Raw genomic sequence first — 21,557 nt, forward strand, 5'->3', positions numbered from 1 at the left:
TACATTGTTTAAGTTAAGTATGTTGCCTTTGCGCAGGGTGTGAAAACGGACTGTGGAACTTTGGGGCATGCTGAGTGACAGACCTGTAATCCATAGCAAACACGCAGTCACACAAAGCGAGAGAGATATCATCAACAGTTTTGACCTTCAAAGCGCTTATTAAATGTTAGCTTTTTTGTTTGTTTTGGAACAAGTTTATACGTTTAATCACCAATGATTTACAAATTTCCATCATCTAATTTACCAGCTGGAGACTAGGGTCTAGTTAAAAGCCTTGCTTTCAAAAGTAAAGTCTTTTATGTGGAAGGTCTAACGTGCCGACATGTATTTTTTTTTTTTAAAAGAATGCCACAAAGCAATATATTTTAAACACGTTTGCCATTGGAAAGAGAAATGTTAATATAATTATTTCAGTAAAGAAAGAAAACTTTCATATTTTCAAATTGGTCAATCTTTAGTTTAGTGACATCTACTAGAAACCAACTACAGTACCATCATTATTTGGGGATGGTCTACATTGTTGCATTGGAGGGGGTTCATATCCTCTTTAATGAAAAATGTCTGACAAGCAATAAGACAGGTGTTTTGTTTATTTGGGGAAAATCATCTTTGAGGGAAGAAGCCTCCAAACCTCTATGGATCTTGTCACTGTCTGCAAAGAGAATGTTTCCTTTACTAAACAAAAAAAATATATCTCCGAGCCCCATAATTTTTTTTCTTCTAATATTTAATGCCTGCCTTTCCTAATAATGATTGGCATCCATCGTATTGGAGTAGTGGTGTCTGAATACATGGTTTCCTATATCTATGACTACTTAGTTACTAAATCCTGATGTCTTGTGGGTCTCTTACAAGAACATAATCTCTGTTTTCATTTTCTCTAACAAGTGCAATATCATATTTATTTTATTTAGCCCTATTTCGATCACTAACCCCAGTTTTACTTTAGCCATACTTGTACACTAGTATTTTAAACAGCAATATGATTGGAGGCAATCCTTGTTCAGTATATTAGTCCCAGATAGGTACAGTGCAGAACACAGTCATTTCAGCACTATGACTGATACTAAGAGTAGAGATTTTACAAACAGAGCGTCTCTCCCAAACTGTAGATTACAACTGAAACTCTTTAAATATTTACATATAATCTATCACACCCGAAGTACCTACACATGATAGGCTGTCTAACGATGCGGGCTGCCTACAATGCTCCGCACTGGAAGCCACATTCATGCACCTGGCCTGGAAGTGCCCGAAGGTGGCAGAATATTATCGATCTGTATGCAAAACGATAAGCGCCATTACACAAGACCCCCTAATGCCAGACTTTAAACTGAGACTATTAGGATATGTTAAGGAAATCTCAGACACACACCAATGACTAGTAGCGATGCTATTGCTGCTGGCCAAGCGCAGGGTGGCAATGCACTGTGGTCGCAAACCAGCACCAGCAGTGATGGAGTGGCTCGCCGATGTTTCATGCTGCCAAACGCAACTGACCACGTATTGAGAACTCATGACCCCAGCAAATTGACCTCACAACATCTGGGACCTATTCACGACATATCTTCGCCACCTTGAAAATGTTGATGCGAACGCACTGGTCCCCACACACACCTGTATCTAGCCTAACCCTAAGACCCGAAGTCAGGGATACGATGCCAGGGAAACCCCAGGAAACACACTACCTGAACAACTATGAAAGCTGACCCCCACACAACATGCTCCAACTAAACCCAATGATGTAGTGTGTAACGCTGTACGTTATGCGGCTGGTTGTACGTGTCAAATCTGCTGTCTTTAACCAGATATTACCAATCTGTTAAATGGTAACATTCCCAAACAATGTATGCCCCGCTCTTGAAAAATAAATAAAGCTATTTTTTTTCATGTTGAGATTTTACAGAGAAATGAAGGCAGCCATAGATGCATATCAAAGATTACCTTTTAGGCCTTTCTTGCTTCTTGTTGCCTATAAAAGAAACACATTGTCATTATGAAAATGAAATTAAGGACTTCCCAATTACCTCTAGGTGCTTCGGCTGGTGCTGCTACAAGGATGGGAAACTACACATAATAGTGGGTTTTTAAAGGGCAGCTATCAGGGATCTTCAAGATTTTTAGTCTCCCGTCGGAGGCTCATTATGAAACAAACCTACTGGGAATTTTAATGAATGGTTTGAGTCAGTGCTCCAGAGATTCGGGTGTAAAAGGTGGGAAATAAATGGTGCTTGTCTGCCAAATATGGTGATGTGCAATGGCTCAGCAATTGCTAGTGGAGAGTGTCAGGAACAATGTTTCTGCTATCTGTGGGGGGAGGCAGAACTCCTCTCACTGTCTTAGGGCTGCAGTGACGCTCAATCAGCTGTGAAAGGGTGGAAATTCAGCAAAATTAACTAGAATGTCTAGACCTTTGTTCATTTGGGTGTGCTTAGATTGTAAAGGCTATCATTCCATTTGGGTTCCTTAGGCTATAAATTCCACTGTTTGATTTAGTCATCGCAGTTAGCCCAACATATCATTGTGTGGCAGTTACACTCCTGCTGTCAGAGTGTCAGTGGGGACAGTCACATCTCTCACACTGTCAGAAGATACAGCTAAGCCTCAAGAGGTAGGAACCCTTATGTGCTGGGATACTCTTGTACTGACTGACATTCATTTAATATACTAGCATTTCCTATTTCTATTTCTATGCTTGTAGCGAGAGAGGCTAAAATGGAGTTTAACATCTGGCCATGTACCAAGTGAAAGCACAGTTCCCCTCATTCGATTTTGCAAGCCGCTCACCCAAACTACTACTATCATTTGCTCACCATCTTTTACTCTTAGGAACTTCTGTCTCTCCCCATTATGAGTCACACCTACAGTGTGTGTCCACAGGTGATATATGCTTGGGTCTCTTGTTGATTGTCTCTGCCACGGTCATTTGGAAAATCACACCAGGCCTTCCCTGAAAAAGGAGTGCAAAAGTGTTATTTTATTTGCCAGAATTGTGGTCATCAAAGTACCAGGCTTACCTTTGGAACATCTTCATACTTGAAAGTGCAATATTCTAAGCAAGGTACAGTCAATGCCACAGAGTGTCAGTCACTATGGTACAACTAGAACCAAGTCTGTCACAATCAGTACAAATCTCCAACCCCAGTCACTATCAGAGCCAGTGACTCAAGCTCCCACCAGTACTTGGGCCTTAATATACCTCGAGTGGCAATCCCCTCAGTAACCAACAGTGTCAGTACCCAAATCCCAATGTGTCAGCATGCACAATCAGTGTCAGTACCCCATACCATGGATATCAATGCCCAACCTCACTATCAGTGTCAATACATTATTCTAAGTGTCAGTAGCCGGAGTCACTATCAATGATATTCCCTCAGTTACCATCGCAGCCACCACCATCTCCAATCCCTCAGTTTTCATGTGCAACAGTGTTCTTAGTCACCATCAGAGCTCCAACCAAAATCTATTGTTTGTGCCTTCATTCTCTTGAGGTGCCCATAACCATTGGAATGAGTACCTGAACATCAGAGCCAGTACACTCTACAGGATCCACTGGGCAAGAACAATATGATCACAAATATACTTATGGTAAAACCACATACCGTTTATAGTAGTGGTGCATACAATGCCATTTAAACCAGACTGAAAAACTGTCACTTTCGAGAATCAGTGAGTATTATTTTAATAAATATATCAATTTTGCTAAAAAAAAAAGTACTGAAAATGTGGAAACACGATCACTTTAACATGTCCAATGGTCCTGTGAAGGCTTGCACATTCTAAAACATATATTACAATTATGGGATAGCACACATCAGAGTTTTAGTGCTCCATACTGAAGTAAAATATTTACCAGACCAATCAAGTTCAAACGAGTTATTTTTCAAGAAGACCATCAATGTGGTAATCAAGCCTCCTTTCTAGGTGTGTTTGTGAGGTACAATTCGTAGTGTAAGATGACAACAAAGAATCTATTCTCAGTCAATAGCCGAGACTTGATTCATCCCACAATGAGACCTTTTTTTAAGGCTGCAATTCGTAAATGTACATAACAATACGTTTATGTTGAGGTCAGAATTATATCTAATAGAGTAATATCTAAAAAGACTAATTGGTTAAGAGTCTGTTAAGCGACTGTTGCAGAATACTGTAAATAGTAAGGAAAAGTGCTAATCTATCCAATTCAGTTCATATGGGAATAAAAAGAGAATAGAGCCTCTGCAATTATGGCTCTGTGTCGACTAGTTGGATGTATTTTGTGAAGTCAAATCTTCCGGCTTCTGTGCCAGCATTGGTCCCATCGGTCAGAAAACTCAGCTTCTGCTAATTTCCTACAAGGCCCACCTAGGGAAGAGACTATCTATGGAAGACACTACATCTATGCAGGGCAACCCCCGCCCCAGAAGCAGGGTCTATTTTTTGTTTAGAAACCATTGCTAATTAAGTAAAGCCCTGATCTGAAGGGGGAGCCACATGATTCCATGTCACTAGGACGGCGTTTTTAATCTCGGTCTTTCATTTAAAATATAAATGTACACATTGGGCTTTATTGTCATTAACATTTACTTTAACCTGCATCACTTATATAACAAACAACTGCTATGCCAATTACTAGATGTACTACAAAACAAGTTTTTTTCCCCAAGGATGTTTTTATTGGTCAAAAGTGATTCAAAGCCTAATTTACTAAAAGGCAGTTGGAAGACCAATATTCAGTCTATCAGGCCAGTTTTGGGGTATTCTCGCTCGGGTAGACCCAACTTGTGTGAAGCAGTCAATGACCGAACTGCAGGTCTTAAATTCACTTCATGCTTTAGATCTACGAGCATTGGATGACAGAATTATCTGCCTCATGGGAATGAAACACACTCTTTAAAACAGTATGGCAATCGTTTGTATTGAAATGTATGCATAAAAACTACAGTTGCACGTTTTAGAAATCACACTCAAAATCAGGGAGTCCAACCACCACAAGGTTATTTCCACAACAAAATATGGTGTAATTTAGTAAAGTCATGACAATGCCATCTATCATTTCATTTCTGGGCCTATCCACCTTAGGTTATGGTCAATGACAATGCCTCAATAGTCCATTTATGCAGACATCCACTCACTTTGTAATTAGGTACTTTTTAGGCCCTGAACGGAACCTTCCCTTTTGCCCATTCTTCAGTGCTGGGCAGGTCCCAGTCTTGCTAACGATTGGCATTATCTTTTTTACTAGCAGTAAGCCATGATGGATTAATGACAGTTTATTTCTGTTCGCGTTTCACTCACTGTTTGTGTAGTTACACCAATTTGAGATAGTCAATAAGTTTGTCATGTTACTCTCTTTAATTCATTAAAAATTTTACTCCTGAAGAGTGGGCCAAGGACACTCACAGACAGTATAGATATTGTCAGCTCTGTGTCCCCGCCACATAGTCATCGAGGGAAAGACACATTTACATAATTTATATTTGTTGAAATACATTCGGTGAAAACACCAAAGTACAATAATTCTCCCTTTGGGCCTTTCAAGCTTATGGTCATTCTCCATCATCAAGGGAGCCCTCATCCTTTTCCCACGGTTCCAATTAATTAGGGACGGTGTCAGGAGAATAAAGCACTAAGGATAGGTGTAAGGTATATATCTTACGTTTTTCCATATCACCTCGAGTAGTTTCCCACTCCAGTGGGCTAAACTCAGGATGTTCTGTCAGGTCCCGGATAGGGGAGAAGGATGTGTCTCAACTGCAGATATCTAAAAACAGGCTTTTCTTTAGATAATTGTTCCCCTGTAAATCCTCAAATAAACAGATTGGTGCTCTCCAAAACACCCCCAACTTTTCATACTCCAATGTCATCCCATCCTTTAAAACCTTGCAAGGAATTAACTTGACCAATCCTTGCCCCCCAATCATAACAGACTCCCCCAAGTTAGTCTACGAACCAGCCCATGTCTCACCGGGTGTGTCTCAATCCTTCCAGCAGCGTAATCACTGCAGGGATGGTGAGGACCATGTGTGAGTTGCCAACACATAGCTAATGGGGAGGGTACATCGCACCACATGATCCCTTTCTCAGTCTCATTGGCTGGGCGATGTGATGTCATTTATTAATGACTAACAACTGGGATGCTCCATAGTACGCTGTTAAGTCAGCTGCTCCAATTCCCCCATCGTTAGGAGAGTTACAGAATTTGGTCAGAGAAATGAAGGGCATTTTGTTCTGCCAAGAAAGCTTTGCACCATAGTTATCAGGTGAGTGAAGTATTCTCAAGGGATTTCATATGGATAATTGGTAAATATGACCATTCTTGACTACAGGTTTACCTTTGTTTGGTTGTTTCAGGCCTTTAACAAATATTAATTTTAAGAAAGGAGAGCGACCACTTCCCCAAAATATTCAACCAGTCTAAATGAGGTACTGTGCATAAAAAGACACAGTGGCTGGGGGTCTTTGGTGGTTGTGTACAGTTGGTAAGAATTACATGAGAAAATCAGTAATAGGGGGTTTACCAAAAAATCGTAAATTGGTTGGAAACACCATCAGGTAAAGACTTGGTATCCTATTGTAGTAACAACAGTGAGAACATTTGTTAGCAACAGCTTGGTCTGCCATGGCAAGGCATTTGGCTGAAAAATTTGCAGGCACCATCAACTTGTCAGTGAAGAATCTTTCAACCAAACCCACATCAAAGAGCAACATGGGAAGCCAAAAGGGAACCCAATGAAAATCCAGCAATAGATTAGATCGAAGCCCACAGTCAGAAATAGATATCAGTATCTCTTCAGATTAATGGCAAATAGGTAACAAATCTCTTTATGTTGCTTCTGAAGAGACTACCAAGCTTCACAGAGCCTCCTATAATCGGGGATGTACGTCATTACGACGCACACTTTTACAACGCGTTCCATTACAACACGGTTGTAACAACGCAAGTCGTTACAACGACTTGCGTTGGGGGGGGCGCAAATTAAAAAAAATGTATTTACTATTCCAACACCATTCCCCGTGGATAGTACGGAAGGTGTTGGGATAGTAAATTAAATGATTTACTATCCTTGAGCGCCCCCCAGCGCAATTCGTTGTAACAACTTTCGTTGTTATGACCGCGTCGTAATGGAACGGCGTTGTAATGGTTGCGTCGTAAACGTCGCATACCATAATCGGCAACCAGGGACAGAATCTTAAAGATCATTAATAAGTGCAAGTCAGATAGTGCCACCACTCCCTGTGGTTTTTAAGCATGAATATCTCCCTCTGGTCAATATATTTAAACTTGTTATTCAATGTGTGCTTCAGAATTACGGACATACAAAACAATTGGCTGGGTTCTGTTTTGCACCCCTTACACACAAATAGCCCTTAATCAGAGCTCAAAAGCTACAGAATGGTGGCTCTGATTGATGTAGATGCAACATTATATGACTTTTTGTGAATGGAACACCTAAAGGGTTGAGCAAATGAAAGGCAACATATTCCGTGGCAGCATTTACCAATTGTACAATATGCTGACAGCGCCATCTACTAGACAAGACAGGTGGTGATCTACAGGCCTACTTACTGCTCTGGAAGCCTGTTGTGACACCCACTTCCAGTTAGTGAATGTCCCTAAAATGAAAAAGTATTATTTGGTTTAAAAAAAATGTAAATGTAAGAGGACAGTAACTGGATATTCAAGGGAGCTTCCATTACCAGGGTCATTTGAAACGAATACCTTGCCTTATAGCAATATGAGAAAGGCGGCCACCATTTCCATTCAAACACTTTAAAGCCAAAATCAGCTTTGTTCTAAACTATGCCATCAAAATTACTTAGTGAGATTACAACTACTTCTTTAGTTCCCACTCTGGAAATAAAAGGGCAAACATTCTTTCAGCAGGGCTATCTTCTTGGGTTGGCCTTCTCCAATGCAATCCACTCATGCAAATGTTCTGCCTCCCACAGTTGTTTGTTCAAGTGTGCATTAGACTAGGGTTTGAACTGAAAAAGCAACAATGAGCCGGGATAGGTTCAATATTACGGTGTTGCTACAGGAATAGGTATGCTCAATGTGATTCCTTAAAAGCTATTTTATAGGAATAGATAAATGCCCAACAACGTGAATCATAACAGCTGCCGTCGAACCCTGAAAAATGCTTTAGATAATTTATGTAATACTTAATGGGGTATGGCTGTGTTCTTTAGAACCTGGGCTTTTAACTGTACAAATAATTAGTGGGTCTATCGGGATAATTTGATCATCATTTTCTTAGTTCATGGGGGCTTATCCAATCTCTCCTCATATACAGTCAATGTAAATAGATTTATAAGAAACACAAGCTTAAAAAAAATAGAATATGTATTATTGTGGTAGCAATTTCGAAATAAGAAACGACTTTAAGGCACAACGGTCTCCTCCCTTCCCTGGCTTGGCTATCTGGGTTCACCGGCTGGGAGGCTATAGGTATTTCCAGGGTGGGCAATCTCCTTCATGGCCAGACCCTGAGGTCCTTTCAAGAATTGAAAAAAGAATATACAATGCATAGATCACAATTGTATAAATACCTTCAGTTCCACCATGCTTTTTCCCCATATCTAACACACCAGGGAACCGTGCCAGACTTCAGCCCCATCGAAGCTAAAGTATTTATGGGGGGCCTAGGGGAACATAAACTCACCAAGATCTACCAAAAGTTGATAACAAACAGCCCCACTACCAATGATAAAACACGAGCGGCGTGGCAGAAAGATATCGGCCCACTAGATGATGAAGACTGGGCAGAGGCCACCATAGATTAATATGTGACAATGAAAGTGGAGAAATGCGATAGACGATAGTTGTGGGAGTATGAATAACTGAGCACTGTGGTTTGACCCGATATGCGATGTGGATGGAGCATGACACTATGGCTCCCTGTTGGGGCAATATGTTATATTGTTGTTGTTTTTCCATTGCTTGATAGATACAAAAAAGTCAACATCTTATTCAAGTGCATGTATCCTGTATTGTCTGGCTCCCTGGCCTCGCCAGGCCCACTCTGGCTGCTGAAAATCTTATGAAAAATAAAATCGACATAGGTCACCAACAAGACAATTTAGGCTAGGACAAAAAAGTGCTTGTGCGGAGTGAAAAATGTGAGTGATAATGTTTAAGAATGCAAAAACAACAATGTTTAAGAAGAAAATGGCATTTCTTTCTTTGTACGATCGTTTGGTGCCCAGTTGTACAATACCTCAATATCAATCAGAAGGTGAAGACAAGCAAATTCTTCTTACATTTCCACTCAGTCCTACAGTGAGGCCACATGTATATTCTATGTTTTGACCCGTTGTGAGCATCTATGCCATGCCTTCTTCAGGACAAAGGAATGAAAGCACCCTACCCAAGAAAGAGACAGAAAAATAAACCCATGTGCGTTTCTCTACTACGGTGAAATGACTCACCTAATCACCTTGAGCTCTATTCTGAATTAAGGAATCCTTTGGTAGTGCCCCTCTAATCTCCAAGGCTTCCAACAATAGCCTATTGACTCAATAGGTCACGCGCAGACAGATACATTTGTGTATACAGCACACATTTCAAAGTTGTATGTGCCTGGTGAAAGTTAAAACTTACACATAAGCTACACAGCAATAAGTTGATTATATCCTGTACAATACAGCTGGGAACCGACACTCACCCTGTTGCTTTTTCTGAAATGGTGCTTAAACAATTTTGTAATGCCTTCATAGGCATGACTGTCCACATATTCATAGTATGCCCACACTGTATGCTGAGTCGCAAATAACCCCTAAAAATGTGAAACACAAAACTCCATTCAAATACAAGACTCTGAGCACTAAGTCCCTTTACTTAACAATGTCCCAAGTAACTATGTCAGCCGTAATGATGAGAATCTAGATTGCTCCCAAAAGGCTGGTGCCTCTGAATGCAACAAATGCTCACTAGAGATAGTCACTATGCAACTCTGCAAGACATGCCTGTGAGTCGGACACTGCTCCATGTCTAACTACCTTCAAGTCCATCTGAGAAACATTACGTTTAAGTTTAATTTACAGTTACCTTTTTGAGTAAATAGATATAATTTGGAGCTTGCACCTTTGCCACTGATGCAACATAGCAAGACACGAAAGTAATCACTGATACACCATGATTTTCTGGTTAAAGGAAATAGAGACCAGGACATTTAAGTTATCAGTATTTTTTAGGACTGTTAAGGTGTTACTTCACAAGCAATTTACAGTACTTGTTCGTCTCATACTTGCCTCCGAGGTGAATCAAGCCCCGGGCAACACTCGCATTACACTAGAAGAGTACACTTCTAGTCGACAGGGGGGGGTAGTGAGTTAAAAGCTAGCAGCTCACACACGCTGTGACCTGCATGTTCGAGTTTGAATCCCAGCAAGGCCAACTTCACTTTGTGTCTTTACAAAGACAATAGAATGAGTACAATTAATTTGGTAAATAGTAACACTTTTATTTACAATGCTTAAATATGGCACACGCAGCATAATTGATTACTATATAATAGATGTATTATTTGAATCCTTTGTAGTTTTTTGATCTGGTTCTTGGGTGCACATACGTAGACCTCCATGACCAGTGATCTTGTGACCTCAACTCACTGTTAGGGTTGCAGTATATGTATTATTATTGTTTTCTTAAGTCTTTGTCCTGGAGGATGCAATATTTAGATGACTGGAATCAAACATGAGGCCAATGTTTTTAGTTTTTGAATCAGGGTGACGACCCAAGGACTGGAGCCAGGAACATTAAAGGGGCTTGTTGATGTTGTCTAACACCATGATTTTATTTGGGATCACTTTGTCCAAAAATAAAAGTGGTTTGGTCACTTGCTGATGCTGCATCAGTAATCAACCAACAGCCAGAAGACGACTGGTTTATCTTCTGCCTACATATATTACCATAGGCAATACCAGTTGATTACTTGGATTAGGCAGCAAATGTAGAGGGTGAATAAAAAATTATGGGCAAGGGGGTTTGTTTTGTGTAATAAACACAAAGCGTATTTAAATCTCCTGGTTGCATTTTAAGGGAAATCATTTGATTCACATGTGGCAATGTATTCTCCTTGTATGGCACTTTTACCCAATATGCTGCTGTTTCAGGGTGGTCTTTCATGAATCTCAAAACAGTGATGAGGCATGCTAGGCTGGAGAAAGGCAAGTATCTAAACGAATGTCTAGCTCCTGCATTTTTATTCCTTTAACAACGGAATGGTAATGGTAAGTTTTAACATATCAGGACTATAGCACATCTAAAGGGAAACAGAGAGCATGTAAGTGATGTCTGGGCCACGACTGCTGACGTATACCAGCACAGCAGGGTCAGTTGGCTGCTCTTTTTTTTAACAGATTTTTATTGTGATTTTAGACTTTAAAACCATAATATTGGGATATATAGGACAGCGTTGGGGCACAGAAACATATAGTTATAGACCGTATGTTCCTCTATGATGACTGCCACAACTATTGTTCTTATATTCCCTGGTTTTCTTGTAACATCTACAGGTATTTCCTCAACAACTAGCGCTCCCACCAGTCTTTCATTGCAATTTTGTTGCCAATCGATTTATTACATATATCTAAGTAACACTACATAGAATCTTCTGGGAACTGAGTAACTGCCAGTTACTATATTAAAAATTGTTATTCTTAGCTCTACCACTCAATCAAGGGACTTTCCTATACACGCATTGGTTATCTACTCTAAGGGTTTGTTATCTTTTTCAGTCTTCATCCTTTCACAAACTTTTTGGTGAATGGTCTATTAAATGAAATTCTATAAGTTAGACGCTTGGAAATGGTTCGCACTTTTCTTTCTCCTACTCTTCATGGCTTTATTCAATTCTCACTAAGAACTTTATTAAAATGCACTATTGTCTTTGTCTGTGACATTTTAAATTTTTGTATCATCTTTAACTTAAAGTATAATAATAACCTTTAGTAGGACCTGCTATTAAGTGACCAGAACAACTCTTCAGATTTATGTTTTCCTTTTAAGATTTTACTAGACCACCATGGCTACCTGATGAAAGCGTACAGCCGAAACGCGCGTAGACATGAACTATGTTAGCCATGATCACATCTCCTAATGTCTTAAAATATATATGTGTTGAACAATTTTGTTTCTTTGTTATTTTCAATTAATTTTTGGTACACAAATCCATATCTACTATCAACAACATCATGTTTGATATGTATTGAATCACTTCAATTAGGCCATGTATGAATGGATAAGTATGTAAGAATAGCATCAATAACAACTATATAATGATTTCATACGTTTTACATAGGCTACATTTGGAATTGTACATGTACCCTAATTGTCATTAACATCGTATGTTATGTCTTTGCTAAAAAAGATTTAATATTTACAAAAAAATTACTTTCTATCAGAACTTGGCTTATAAATTTAAAAATAATAAAAATTCTATTTTTTGATATTTCCTTTTCTCTGGTCACATACTGTTTCTGTAGTATCCTCGGTCCACTTTTGTATCTATTTCCTAAATGGATTTTTTACACTCAGTGACCATCAGTGTCAGTTTGTCACAGTCATCACCTGCACCAGTTTCCCTCACTGCCCATATGTGCTACTCACCCCTAGCTTTATCAGGGCCCTGTCACAATTCTTTCTTTTTGCTTCACCATTTGTGTAGTTTTCTGATTCTTTGTCTCACTTTTCACACTGTTATTTTTATAATCTGTAATGGATTTCCTACGTGGTGAAGAGGAGAATGAGACTATATTCTCTATAAAACCACTTCCACTTTGGTTGTACAGCTATTTTTGTTTAAATAATGCATGGTTTTGGCACGATCTGGCTTATATTTTGCATAATCTCTTCTTGGTCAACTTCAATGAATTGTCAATATAGGGGATTACTAAAATGATATTGTTAGTAATCTTTGTATGATTATTTTCTTCATTTCTATACTTATTGCTCATTCATTGTATTACTGCCTTTGATTACTGTTGGTGTATGACGTGGCGATTTGCATCTTATTTCATAATATTTAAAGACAATATATTAGCCCTGATAAATTGATTCTTATGTCACAAAATACGTGTTGGCCTCTTTCTGTTCTTGAAATAAATAAAACTGAGATATTCAATAAACCAATATTCTGGTATCTAGAAAATCACTGGATATAATTTTCTATAACCTATGTAAGGTATATATTTACTACCTCCTCACAGACCTCACACAAAGTCTGTTTGCGCTCTATCGATTAGTACCAGTATTCTCAGTCAACATCCAGGCCAACTTCAATTAGTGACCATCAATGCATTCAATCCCCATTGGCCTGGGTTCAATTCCCTCCAGCCTCCACGGGTGCCACTTTGTCTTACTCATCATGCATGTCAGTTCGCCAAAGTCACTAACTGAGCCAGTCACTCTCAATGTAAGGTCCCCCCCAGTCACCATTATGCTGATTCACCACAGTCACCATCTGTGGCAATTCAGATCAATCACAAGCAGCACCAGTCTTCTCATCCTCCATAAGCACCAGCTCCTCTGAGACACCACACCTTTACTTTGCATCAGCAGGCAGAAGTTCCCTCATTCACTAGTTCCCCTTAATCACCAGCATGACATTACCCTTACACACCAAAAGTCTCAGATCTGCTTTGACACCACCAGTGCTGGGCACCTTCAGTGGCCAACAGTATCAATTTGCAAGAGTCCTCATCATGCCAGTTTCGTCTATCAGCACTAGACTTTTCACTCAATAGCCCTTTCTTCTTAATCTCCATCTGCCCTAAAAACCTTTGTCACTATTAATGACAGTCAAATACAGTCATCATCCATCCCAGGAACCCTGGGTCCTCACAGGTGTGAATTCCCCACAGTTCAGAAACCATGTAAGTTCTGCTTGAGTCAATATCACTCATCAGCGAAAGTCACCTTGGGGGTATGCTTCTCACAGCTGTCTTTGGTTTAAGGTCTCACCAGGTCCGGTCATCATCAATTCTTGTCAAACATCATCAACACCATGTCCACTCAGGCAGTTAGTGTCACGTCCTCTCGGTTAGTATCAGCACCTGAGGGTAGCGCCTGTCGGGATCGAGAGCTGATGTCAACAACGGAGGGTTCGGATACTAATAGTGCCTGAGGGGTTCTGCAGCTGACGACGACCGACGGGAACTTCTGCTGATAGTGCCTGATGGCAACTTACACCAAAGGTAACTGAGGAAACCTAAACCAGTTTTGACTGGCACTGATAAGTGTGACTGGGGAGTGTCTGCCGCTGATGTGAACTCTTGCGTAACTGCCACACATTGTGAATGTGCATCTATGTGAATCGTAACTAAGATTAGCCTGGTAGTGATGAAGACTAAGCAAACTCACCATGATGGAGAATCAGGGTACTGAAACTAATAGTGGCTCTGTGGAAACTAAGAGGAGCTGGCATTGATATTGCTTCAGAACCACTCATGCTAATGATGCCTTGAGGAGATAATGATAGTACCAGAGTGGAGCTGGTGCTGATGATGACTGAGGGGAATTGACGCTGAAAGAGAATTTAATGCTGCTGACTTGATAAGATCGTCACTGAAAATGCCTGAGTATATATGGTACTGAAGGTAACCAAGGGAAAATGACGCTTGTGGTGCCTCAGGAGATCTGGTGCTGACGACCCATGGGGAAATCACGCTGCTAGTGTCTGAGGGGAGCATCAGTTCTCATCAGTCATCATCAGCACCAGATTCCCCCAAGGGATTATCAGTAAGAGACTCAAGCTATCATTAGCACCTCTCGTCCTGAACTCCATCAAGGCCAGTTCCCTTTACACGTCTGGGGTCACGGTTCCCCACAGCCACCATCAGTGCCGGTAACCTAATTCTCCATTAGGGCCACTATGTTATTCTTCATCAGTTATAAGTGAACCTCTATCACTATCAACACCAATTCCACATACAATCCAGGCCGGTTCCCTGTAGTCAACATTCCTGTAATTTTTCCCCAATAGGCATTTGTACTAAACCCCTCCAAACACCATTTGTGCACGCATCCGTTGGTCAACATCAGTGCCAGAGCCACTCAGAAAGCAGCCGCAACAGTTTCTCACAATCTCGAATAGTGACAGTTGTATCAATTATAATACTCACCAGTCCTTATTAGTTCCAAGCAGCACCACTGCTCTAGAGTCACCAGTGCCCCCTATTCCAATCAGTCACCATCCATTCTAATTGTATTCAGTCACTATTAGCGCAGCCAGCATCAGCATCTGTCACTCTCAGTCCATCATCAGGGGCAGTTCTCCCGGGTCATCATCAGAGCCAGTTCCAACAGTCATCATCTGTGACAATTTTCCTCAGCTACATTCAGCATCAATTATTCTCCAAACAACTAGCATCAGTTTCCATCAGCCACATTACGTCTACTGCCATCACTGACAGTTTCCCTTGTTCGCAGATTACAGGGACTTTCTGAATGTATATGTATGGAGACCAGCCCTCGGTTTCTGTGCAGTTGTAGAAGCACACTGACCCTGCTCTGAAGTCAGCCATATAATTGCTAGGGTCAAATGACCCACAGTGCTTGAAAGTGCAAAAGAGGCTACACCATCAATGGCAGCTCTTGTATTTTGTCATTGATAGCAGTGCTGCTCAGTTAACATGGAAGTCAGTTCCTGTCAAGTCACCAGCAATGCCAGTTTTCCAAAATCAAAGCAATCTCTGGTGATCTTACAGTGACACATGATTAAGTTATTTCTAGATTCAACTACAGGAAGGCTTGCTTGTCTCCAGCCCTAACAATAGAGCATTGGGCATAACAATATCCCAGCCTTGCACACTCCAACATAGCAACTGCGCATGGAACAGCCCTTAAGCCTTCGCCTCGCTGTCTTTCATCAGGATAGCACTACCTCAAGGAACGCCCACACCCCTCCCCATCACTTAACATCCCCCTAATCACTGCAAACAAACTAGTCCTGCAAATCAAAAACTGCACGTGTATCTTTGCCTCCCAGAACTGTATTTAAACCGTGCCACTCAGACCCAAGTTCCTTAACACCCACATCAGCGCCACTAGGGTGGACACATTTTCATTATTACTCTGCAGGACACTTCAGCGCACGTGGAGACACTGGAAACCATTTGCTGGTTAGAGAGACTATGAGTCATGTAGAACAATTTTGGGGTTTCATTCTAAATCCCCTCCTGTAAATCAAACCATCTTACAAGATACACCTCTCCTGGAGATTGGGAGTATCTGGTGTGATTACTATTCATACTGCGTTCTAATCTCTTTACTCCTCCTGGAGTAAGCCCTGGCATCTATTGCAACCTTTGAGAGAAGTTTAGAAAGTTTGGAATTAAATTGTCTTAAGCTTTGAAACATAAATGATAAATATAAGTATCGAACACGTCACAGCCAAGTGACCACCTACTGACACACGGCCCAAAGTAAAGGCAGGGAGTGCTAAAAAAAAACCCTGAGAAGGCCCACAACAACATGAGTAAGTAACTAGGGTGGTCAGACAACTGAACCAGATGAATTCCAGTGAGTAGGCTTAAGTCATGGAATTAGGATACTTGACATCTAATCTCTGTTTTTCACTTCACTTAAATATGCTGGAAATAAATAGTGCATTTTGAAGCATGCGCAAGGACAACAACACAGTGACATTTCCCTGTTAAGGGAAGCTGCTTGGCCTTGCCATTGGAATCACTCGCACCCCCGGTCGTGGACTAGATGGAAACTGCGAAATCAGGAGACATTTTCGAATGCTGGGCTCCAATTTGGTCAAAATGGGTAGTCTTGGGTTATCACTTTTTAACGTATCGCCCAGGTCTCTTTTTGGTAACAAAGAGTATTTAGAATCAATGTAAAAGCTGCAAAGGAGAATGGGTTTAAAACATGGACTGCGTAATACCTGGAGGATTGAGAAAGTGTCTAGTTTCATAGTATATTCACCAAAATCCAAAAAAGGGGGGATTGCCCAACATGCGCAGCAAGCATGGGCGTCCGCAGGGGGGGGGGGGGCAAGAGGGGGCGCTTGCCCCCCCCCGGATCGCCGGTGTGGGCCCAGTCAGGGGGCCCTCTCCTGGGCCTGGCTGCCATGGGCTAAAATCGGAAACATGACACCGCATCCCTTTGAGGTGCTGCAGACTGGGCAGGGCAGGGTTTGTGGCCGTGATTAGCTTTCCCTGCATCTCTTTCGCCTAGCTTAATCGCTGCATCTGCATGATAACAGCGTTAGGCAGACACTTGTGGTGTTCGAAGCTCACAGACACAGTATGTAACCATGTTTGCTGCGGTGGGGTGCAGGCAAAAAAGAATTAAATCTAGGTGTTCCCTTCCGACTCAGAAAACAGATTAACTCCTATGATTGACAACATTAAATATTTGAAGAGAGAAACAACACCATAATCGTCAGCCACAACCAAAGTAGAGCTACAGTTACAATATCTGAAGGTGCTTATGAACCAACAGCCCACGCAAGAGGCGGTAGTGGCAGACTGGCCACTAACCAATGTTTGGGGACAGGATTTATTTTCTTTTTTACAAATTAATCTCTGAACTGGATATAATGTCCCCCTTTCAAACACCTCTATACGGGGAAATTCGGTTCAAATTAGAACATTCTCTCACTTGGCAGTGACAGAAAGGAAACTAAAACAGAGGTCATCATGTTAAAATAATTACAGCAGTTTGCCAGAAAAGGGTGCCTGATATTTAACAGTCTGTGTCAGAAAACGTACCAAATGATGACAAACGAAAAACATATAAAGGGGTTCTACTGTTAATTTTCATACTAAAATCTTTCAAGTTTTATGGGATTGGTTCATCAATTCCTGCATCCACATTTCCAGTACCACCGACTGTTCCCACGTTTGTTTCTCATTATGTAAGAACCTACACTCCTCTAGGACCGTTGCTTAATTTGTAAGTAGAAGCCCCGGGGCTCACAGTTTTGCTCAGAAGGAGCTGCTGAATTTTAGCACGCTGAAAGCCATGGCTGCATAGTCTTGATTCCGCCGCCTGTTTCCTTGTTCCACAACCTCCTGTCCTTTTCTCTCACTCTTGCAGGTTCTTGCTTTGAACCTTCGTCACTTTTTTCGGCCTTTTTCTTCCTCCTTTGCTCCTTGTGTGTTTTCCACTCTCTTGCTTTGGATAAAAGTCTGACAAAGAAATAAAAGTACTGGTCCCCAAAAATATGTGCTGTGCGCACCCCCTCACCCACTGGCTCAAATGAAGCAAGGTCTAGAACCTATCACTCGCACATGTAAAAATTAATTCAATTCTTCGACCTTGGTTCTGAGGTTTCTACAAGGTCTCCCTCTTCATCTCATATCTATTCTTTCACACTTGCTATTAAGACGCATTTTAACTCTGCTTTTCAGTCAAATCTTTGGATAATTTATCTGATAACTTCGTAAAACATGGGTCCCATTACTGCCAGCAGGCCTCCAGATAATAGTGCGATCTATAAAGGTTTTCATAACATAATGTAATATAACAAAACATTTTGGCAAGGGAAGCAGGCTCTGACAACTTCCCCACTGCAGAACGAAATGAGTAAAGGATGGAAGCCACCAATTAACCTCATCCTTGTCTACCAAGGGGAAGCAAGTAGTGATCCATAGCAGCAGGCCGGCAAAGACGGAGGCCACAAGGGTACGCAGTGACACAGCGATACATTGAAGAGTCCTTCTGACTAACAGGCCATGGTGACCCATGAAGAAGGAATGAAGCCTTCCAGACTATCTCAACTTATGGGTGGAAAGTTACTTTTAATTGCCCTCCATCGATTTCCCAGGTCCCCTCAGATACATTTCATGGCAGTGAACAGGTTCTTTTCAAATGACATACAGGCCACTCAATTGATCTGGGTGTATAAAAATCTTGAATAGTAGAGCATATCAGTTCTGTGTCTAAATGCCTAGTGCAAGATGTTACAAACTGCTGCATGTTGTGCAAAAGTGTCGCCTCTGGAAACCCTGTAGACCCAATTAAAGTAATTAACTAGAATATTCATTATAGAAGGGTGCAGTCAAGGAGGAACTATCAACCAATCTCAAGCCTGTATACCTCTCAGGAGGCACCCATAATAGGTAACTTTCATCCCGTGCACCAAAACCGCATTCCGGACCATACCCCTGACTGTGTGAACTGGTCGATCATGTGGGCATGACAAGCTGTCTACTTCCAAGAACAACAAGCATTGGCATAGCCAATAGGTCTCGCCTATCGGACCTTATAAGTGTTTAGCCATGCACCAGTTGATGTTGTTGCACCAAGGATATTCTGCTGCATAACTAAATTCTTATAAGGTCCAAACAGCTAGACCTATTGGCTATGCTAATGCTTGTTATTAAGTGACCTCAAAACACGGTTTCTTCCCTAGAATGGGCAAGGCCCCTGAATAACGTAAAATAGGGCTAAGCTCGTCCTCCATTTTCTTGCCCCCCTACTCCTAGCTGAATGTAACTCAAGTCTCTCAGTACTCCATCTCACCAAACCCATGAGCTCCATTCTGTCCATCCTTATTGTTTTCCTTTTGGTCTCTGCCTCTGTTCTAAAGAGATTGTGCATTGGAGGACATGTAGCCCTGCCACTTCCATGTTCAATGACTTGCAGAGTACACCTAAAACCTACCCATTTATCAGCCCCCTTGCTTCAGTTTTCCTGCACCTGACCTTTACTTCTGCACTGAGATTTCCCTCTCTTGCTTTTCCACTGACTCTATATAGGAGGTAGGCATTCTTCTGTCCATGTTGAAACCTGGCTTTCCCAATGACTTGTGCTGTGTGAGAATATTACAAGGAATATCTATTGCCAGTGTCTAGGGAATTGCCAATATTATCAATGCATTGTTCACAGCTGGACTTGTCCCCAAAGTTTGGAAATCCAGTGTTGTTAGCCCTCTGCCTTTAAAAGATGGTTTGGATGTTCCAAATGTTTATAACTCTGATCTCATGGTGCTGTTACCTACTTTGGAAAAGAAGACAAAGCAAATAATGTCTGAACAACTTACCGACCATCTTGAAGAATTCAATGCTCTAAACACTCGTCTGTGAGTTTCTGTCCAAGTAGATAGATGGAATCAGTCATGGCTTTCGTACTTAATGAGGTGCTTCATTAATGTTGTTTGATAGGATGTGGCTTAGCGAGGTTGATTCTACTAGCTCTTCAATTTGACACAATCGTCCACTGTACCATCATTGAAAGGTTTGCTGATGTGGGTCTCTCTAGAACCACATCAACCTGATTTAGAATTCTTTTGTTTTTTTTCTGGCCATTTTTAGTTTTTCCCTCGGTTTCATTGTAGTTGCCAGGTCATCTGCTGTGGCGCCTCACAAGATTTTTCTCTTCCCCCCTATGGGTTTCTTTGTCTATTTAAGCTCTTTGTCTTATTAGATTTTTAAAAAATGTATTTAATACTTGTGCTCAATCATGTCGGAGGATGGTGATGAAGTTAAAAATGTGCCCCCCCCTGGAAACATTTCTGCGGGCTCCCATGGCAGCAAGTATGAGTGTACTGCAGTCTTGAATCTACTATTTTAACAAACTGTTTGATCTTGGGAAAATAATACTTTCCCTGTGCCTCTGTTCACTGATCTGACAAAATGTCAGCATTTCGAAACACGCATAAAGTAAGATCCAAACACAAAGGGCATTCTCCCAGAATAGGTCTCCAGTAAAGAGGTCATTCACGCTTTCAGATCCGTTTATCGGCATGTTGCTAAATTTGCGTCTGTTCGTCTGAAAGTGTTCCTGAAGCGATATTGTACACGACCAACCACAGGAGCACTTTACAGCTAATGAAGGGCTAAATGGGAGATCTTTGCTCGTCCTGAGACTGCGAGAAGATTAGAGGGGCATGGAACCAAAATGAAAGACGACGACGTGGGTCCTGTCCCTTTGCCCGCACAAAGGCGCTGCGGCGGGCAAAGGGACAGGACCCACGCTTGCAAAACAAGCCCTCAAAATGCGGACGGTTTTTCACTGTCGCCTCTACCCAAAGCACAACTCACCTCCCTCGTACCCGCTCTGCTTCCGGTGGCGTCGTCTTGTTGCTATGGTTACCACCCATTAGCAGCATGCATCTGCTTGTAACCCCGAGGCCCTTCGCCCTGTTACTCTGCTGTCGGAGTGGTTCCGTCAGCCCAGGGCCACACTACAACATCCTTCAAAACCCCGGGTACACACGGGTCACAAGAAGAGACTTCTTTCTTACCGCCATAATAAACTCATTCCACCAACAGACGGACACAACACATCCGACTCTTCGGGATCTGCTTCCGGGACCAAACAACAAAGCCACATGGGAAGTGTAGTTTCTATAGGTTACGTTTGACGTCTAGTTCCGATTGGACAAATGTTCCTTTGGCGTCCTTAGCAACCACACAGCCCACGTGACCGCCCTTTACCGCCGAGTTCTTAAATGGAAGTTGGACCGATTACCTGCTCTGCTGCGTTTCCGGAAAGAAACAAGAGAGAGGGCAGCAATCGAGTTGTAATAACTGTTGTAGAATTACACGTCCTTTTTTTTTTTTTTTTGCACATTTATCTAGCGCGAACTCGACCCGAAGGTATTGGAGCGCTTTAC

The 21,557-nt window shown here is 41.5% G+C and overlaps 1 protein-coding gene across 2 annotated transcripts in view; it reads right to left on the minus strand.

Annotated features, from left to right (window-relative positions):
- Positions 1 to 21,230, minus strand: part of FBF1 (Fas binding factor 1) — a 596,028-nt gene extending 574,798 nt beyond the window's left edge. The window contains exons 1-3 of one of the 2 annotated variants that reach the window (XM_078654557.1): positions 20,983 to 21,230; positions 2,814 to 2,950; positions 1,945 to 1,972 (exon numbers count right to left, since the gene is read on the minus strand). In XM_078654557.1, coding sequence (XP_078510683.1) covers positions 1,945 to 1,972; positions 2,814 to 2,816 — 31 coding nt within the window. In that variant the 5' untranslated portion in view covers positions 2,817 to 2,950; positions 20,983 to 21,230. The remainder of the gene's footprint in view (positions 1 to 1,944; positions 1,973 to 2,813; positions 2,951 to 20,982) is intronic. The other variant, XM_078654558.1, reaches the window with a different exon arrangement.
- Between the last annotated feature and the right edge of the window lie 327 nt (positions 21,231 to 21,557).

Source organism: Lissotriton helveticus, chromosome 7 (genome assembly GCF_964261635.1).
Source record: "Lissotriton helveticus chromosome 7, aLisHel1.1, whole genome shotgun sequence".
In the NCBI taxonomy this organism is placed as follows: Eukaryota; Metazoa; Chordata; class Amphibia; order Caudata; family Salamandridae; genus Lissotriton; species Lissotriton helveticus.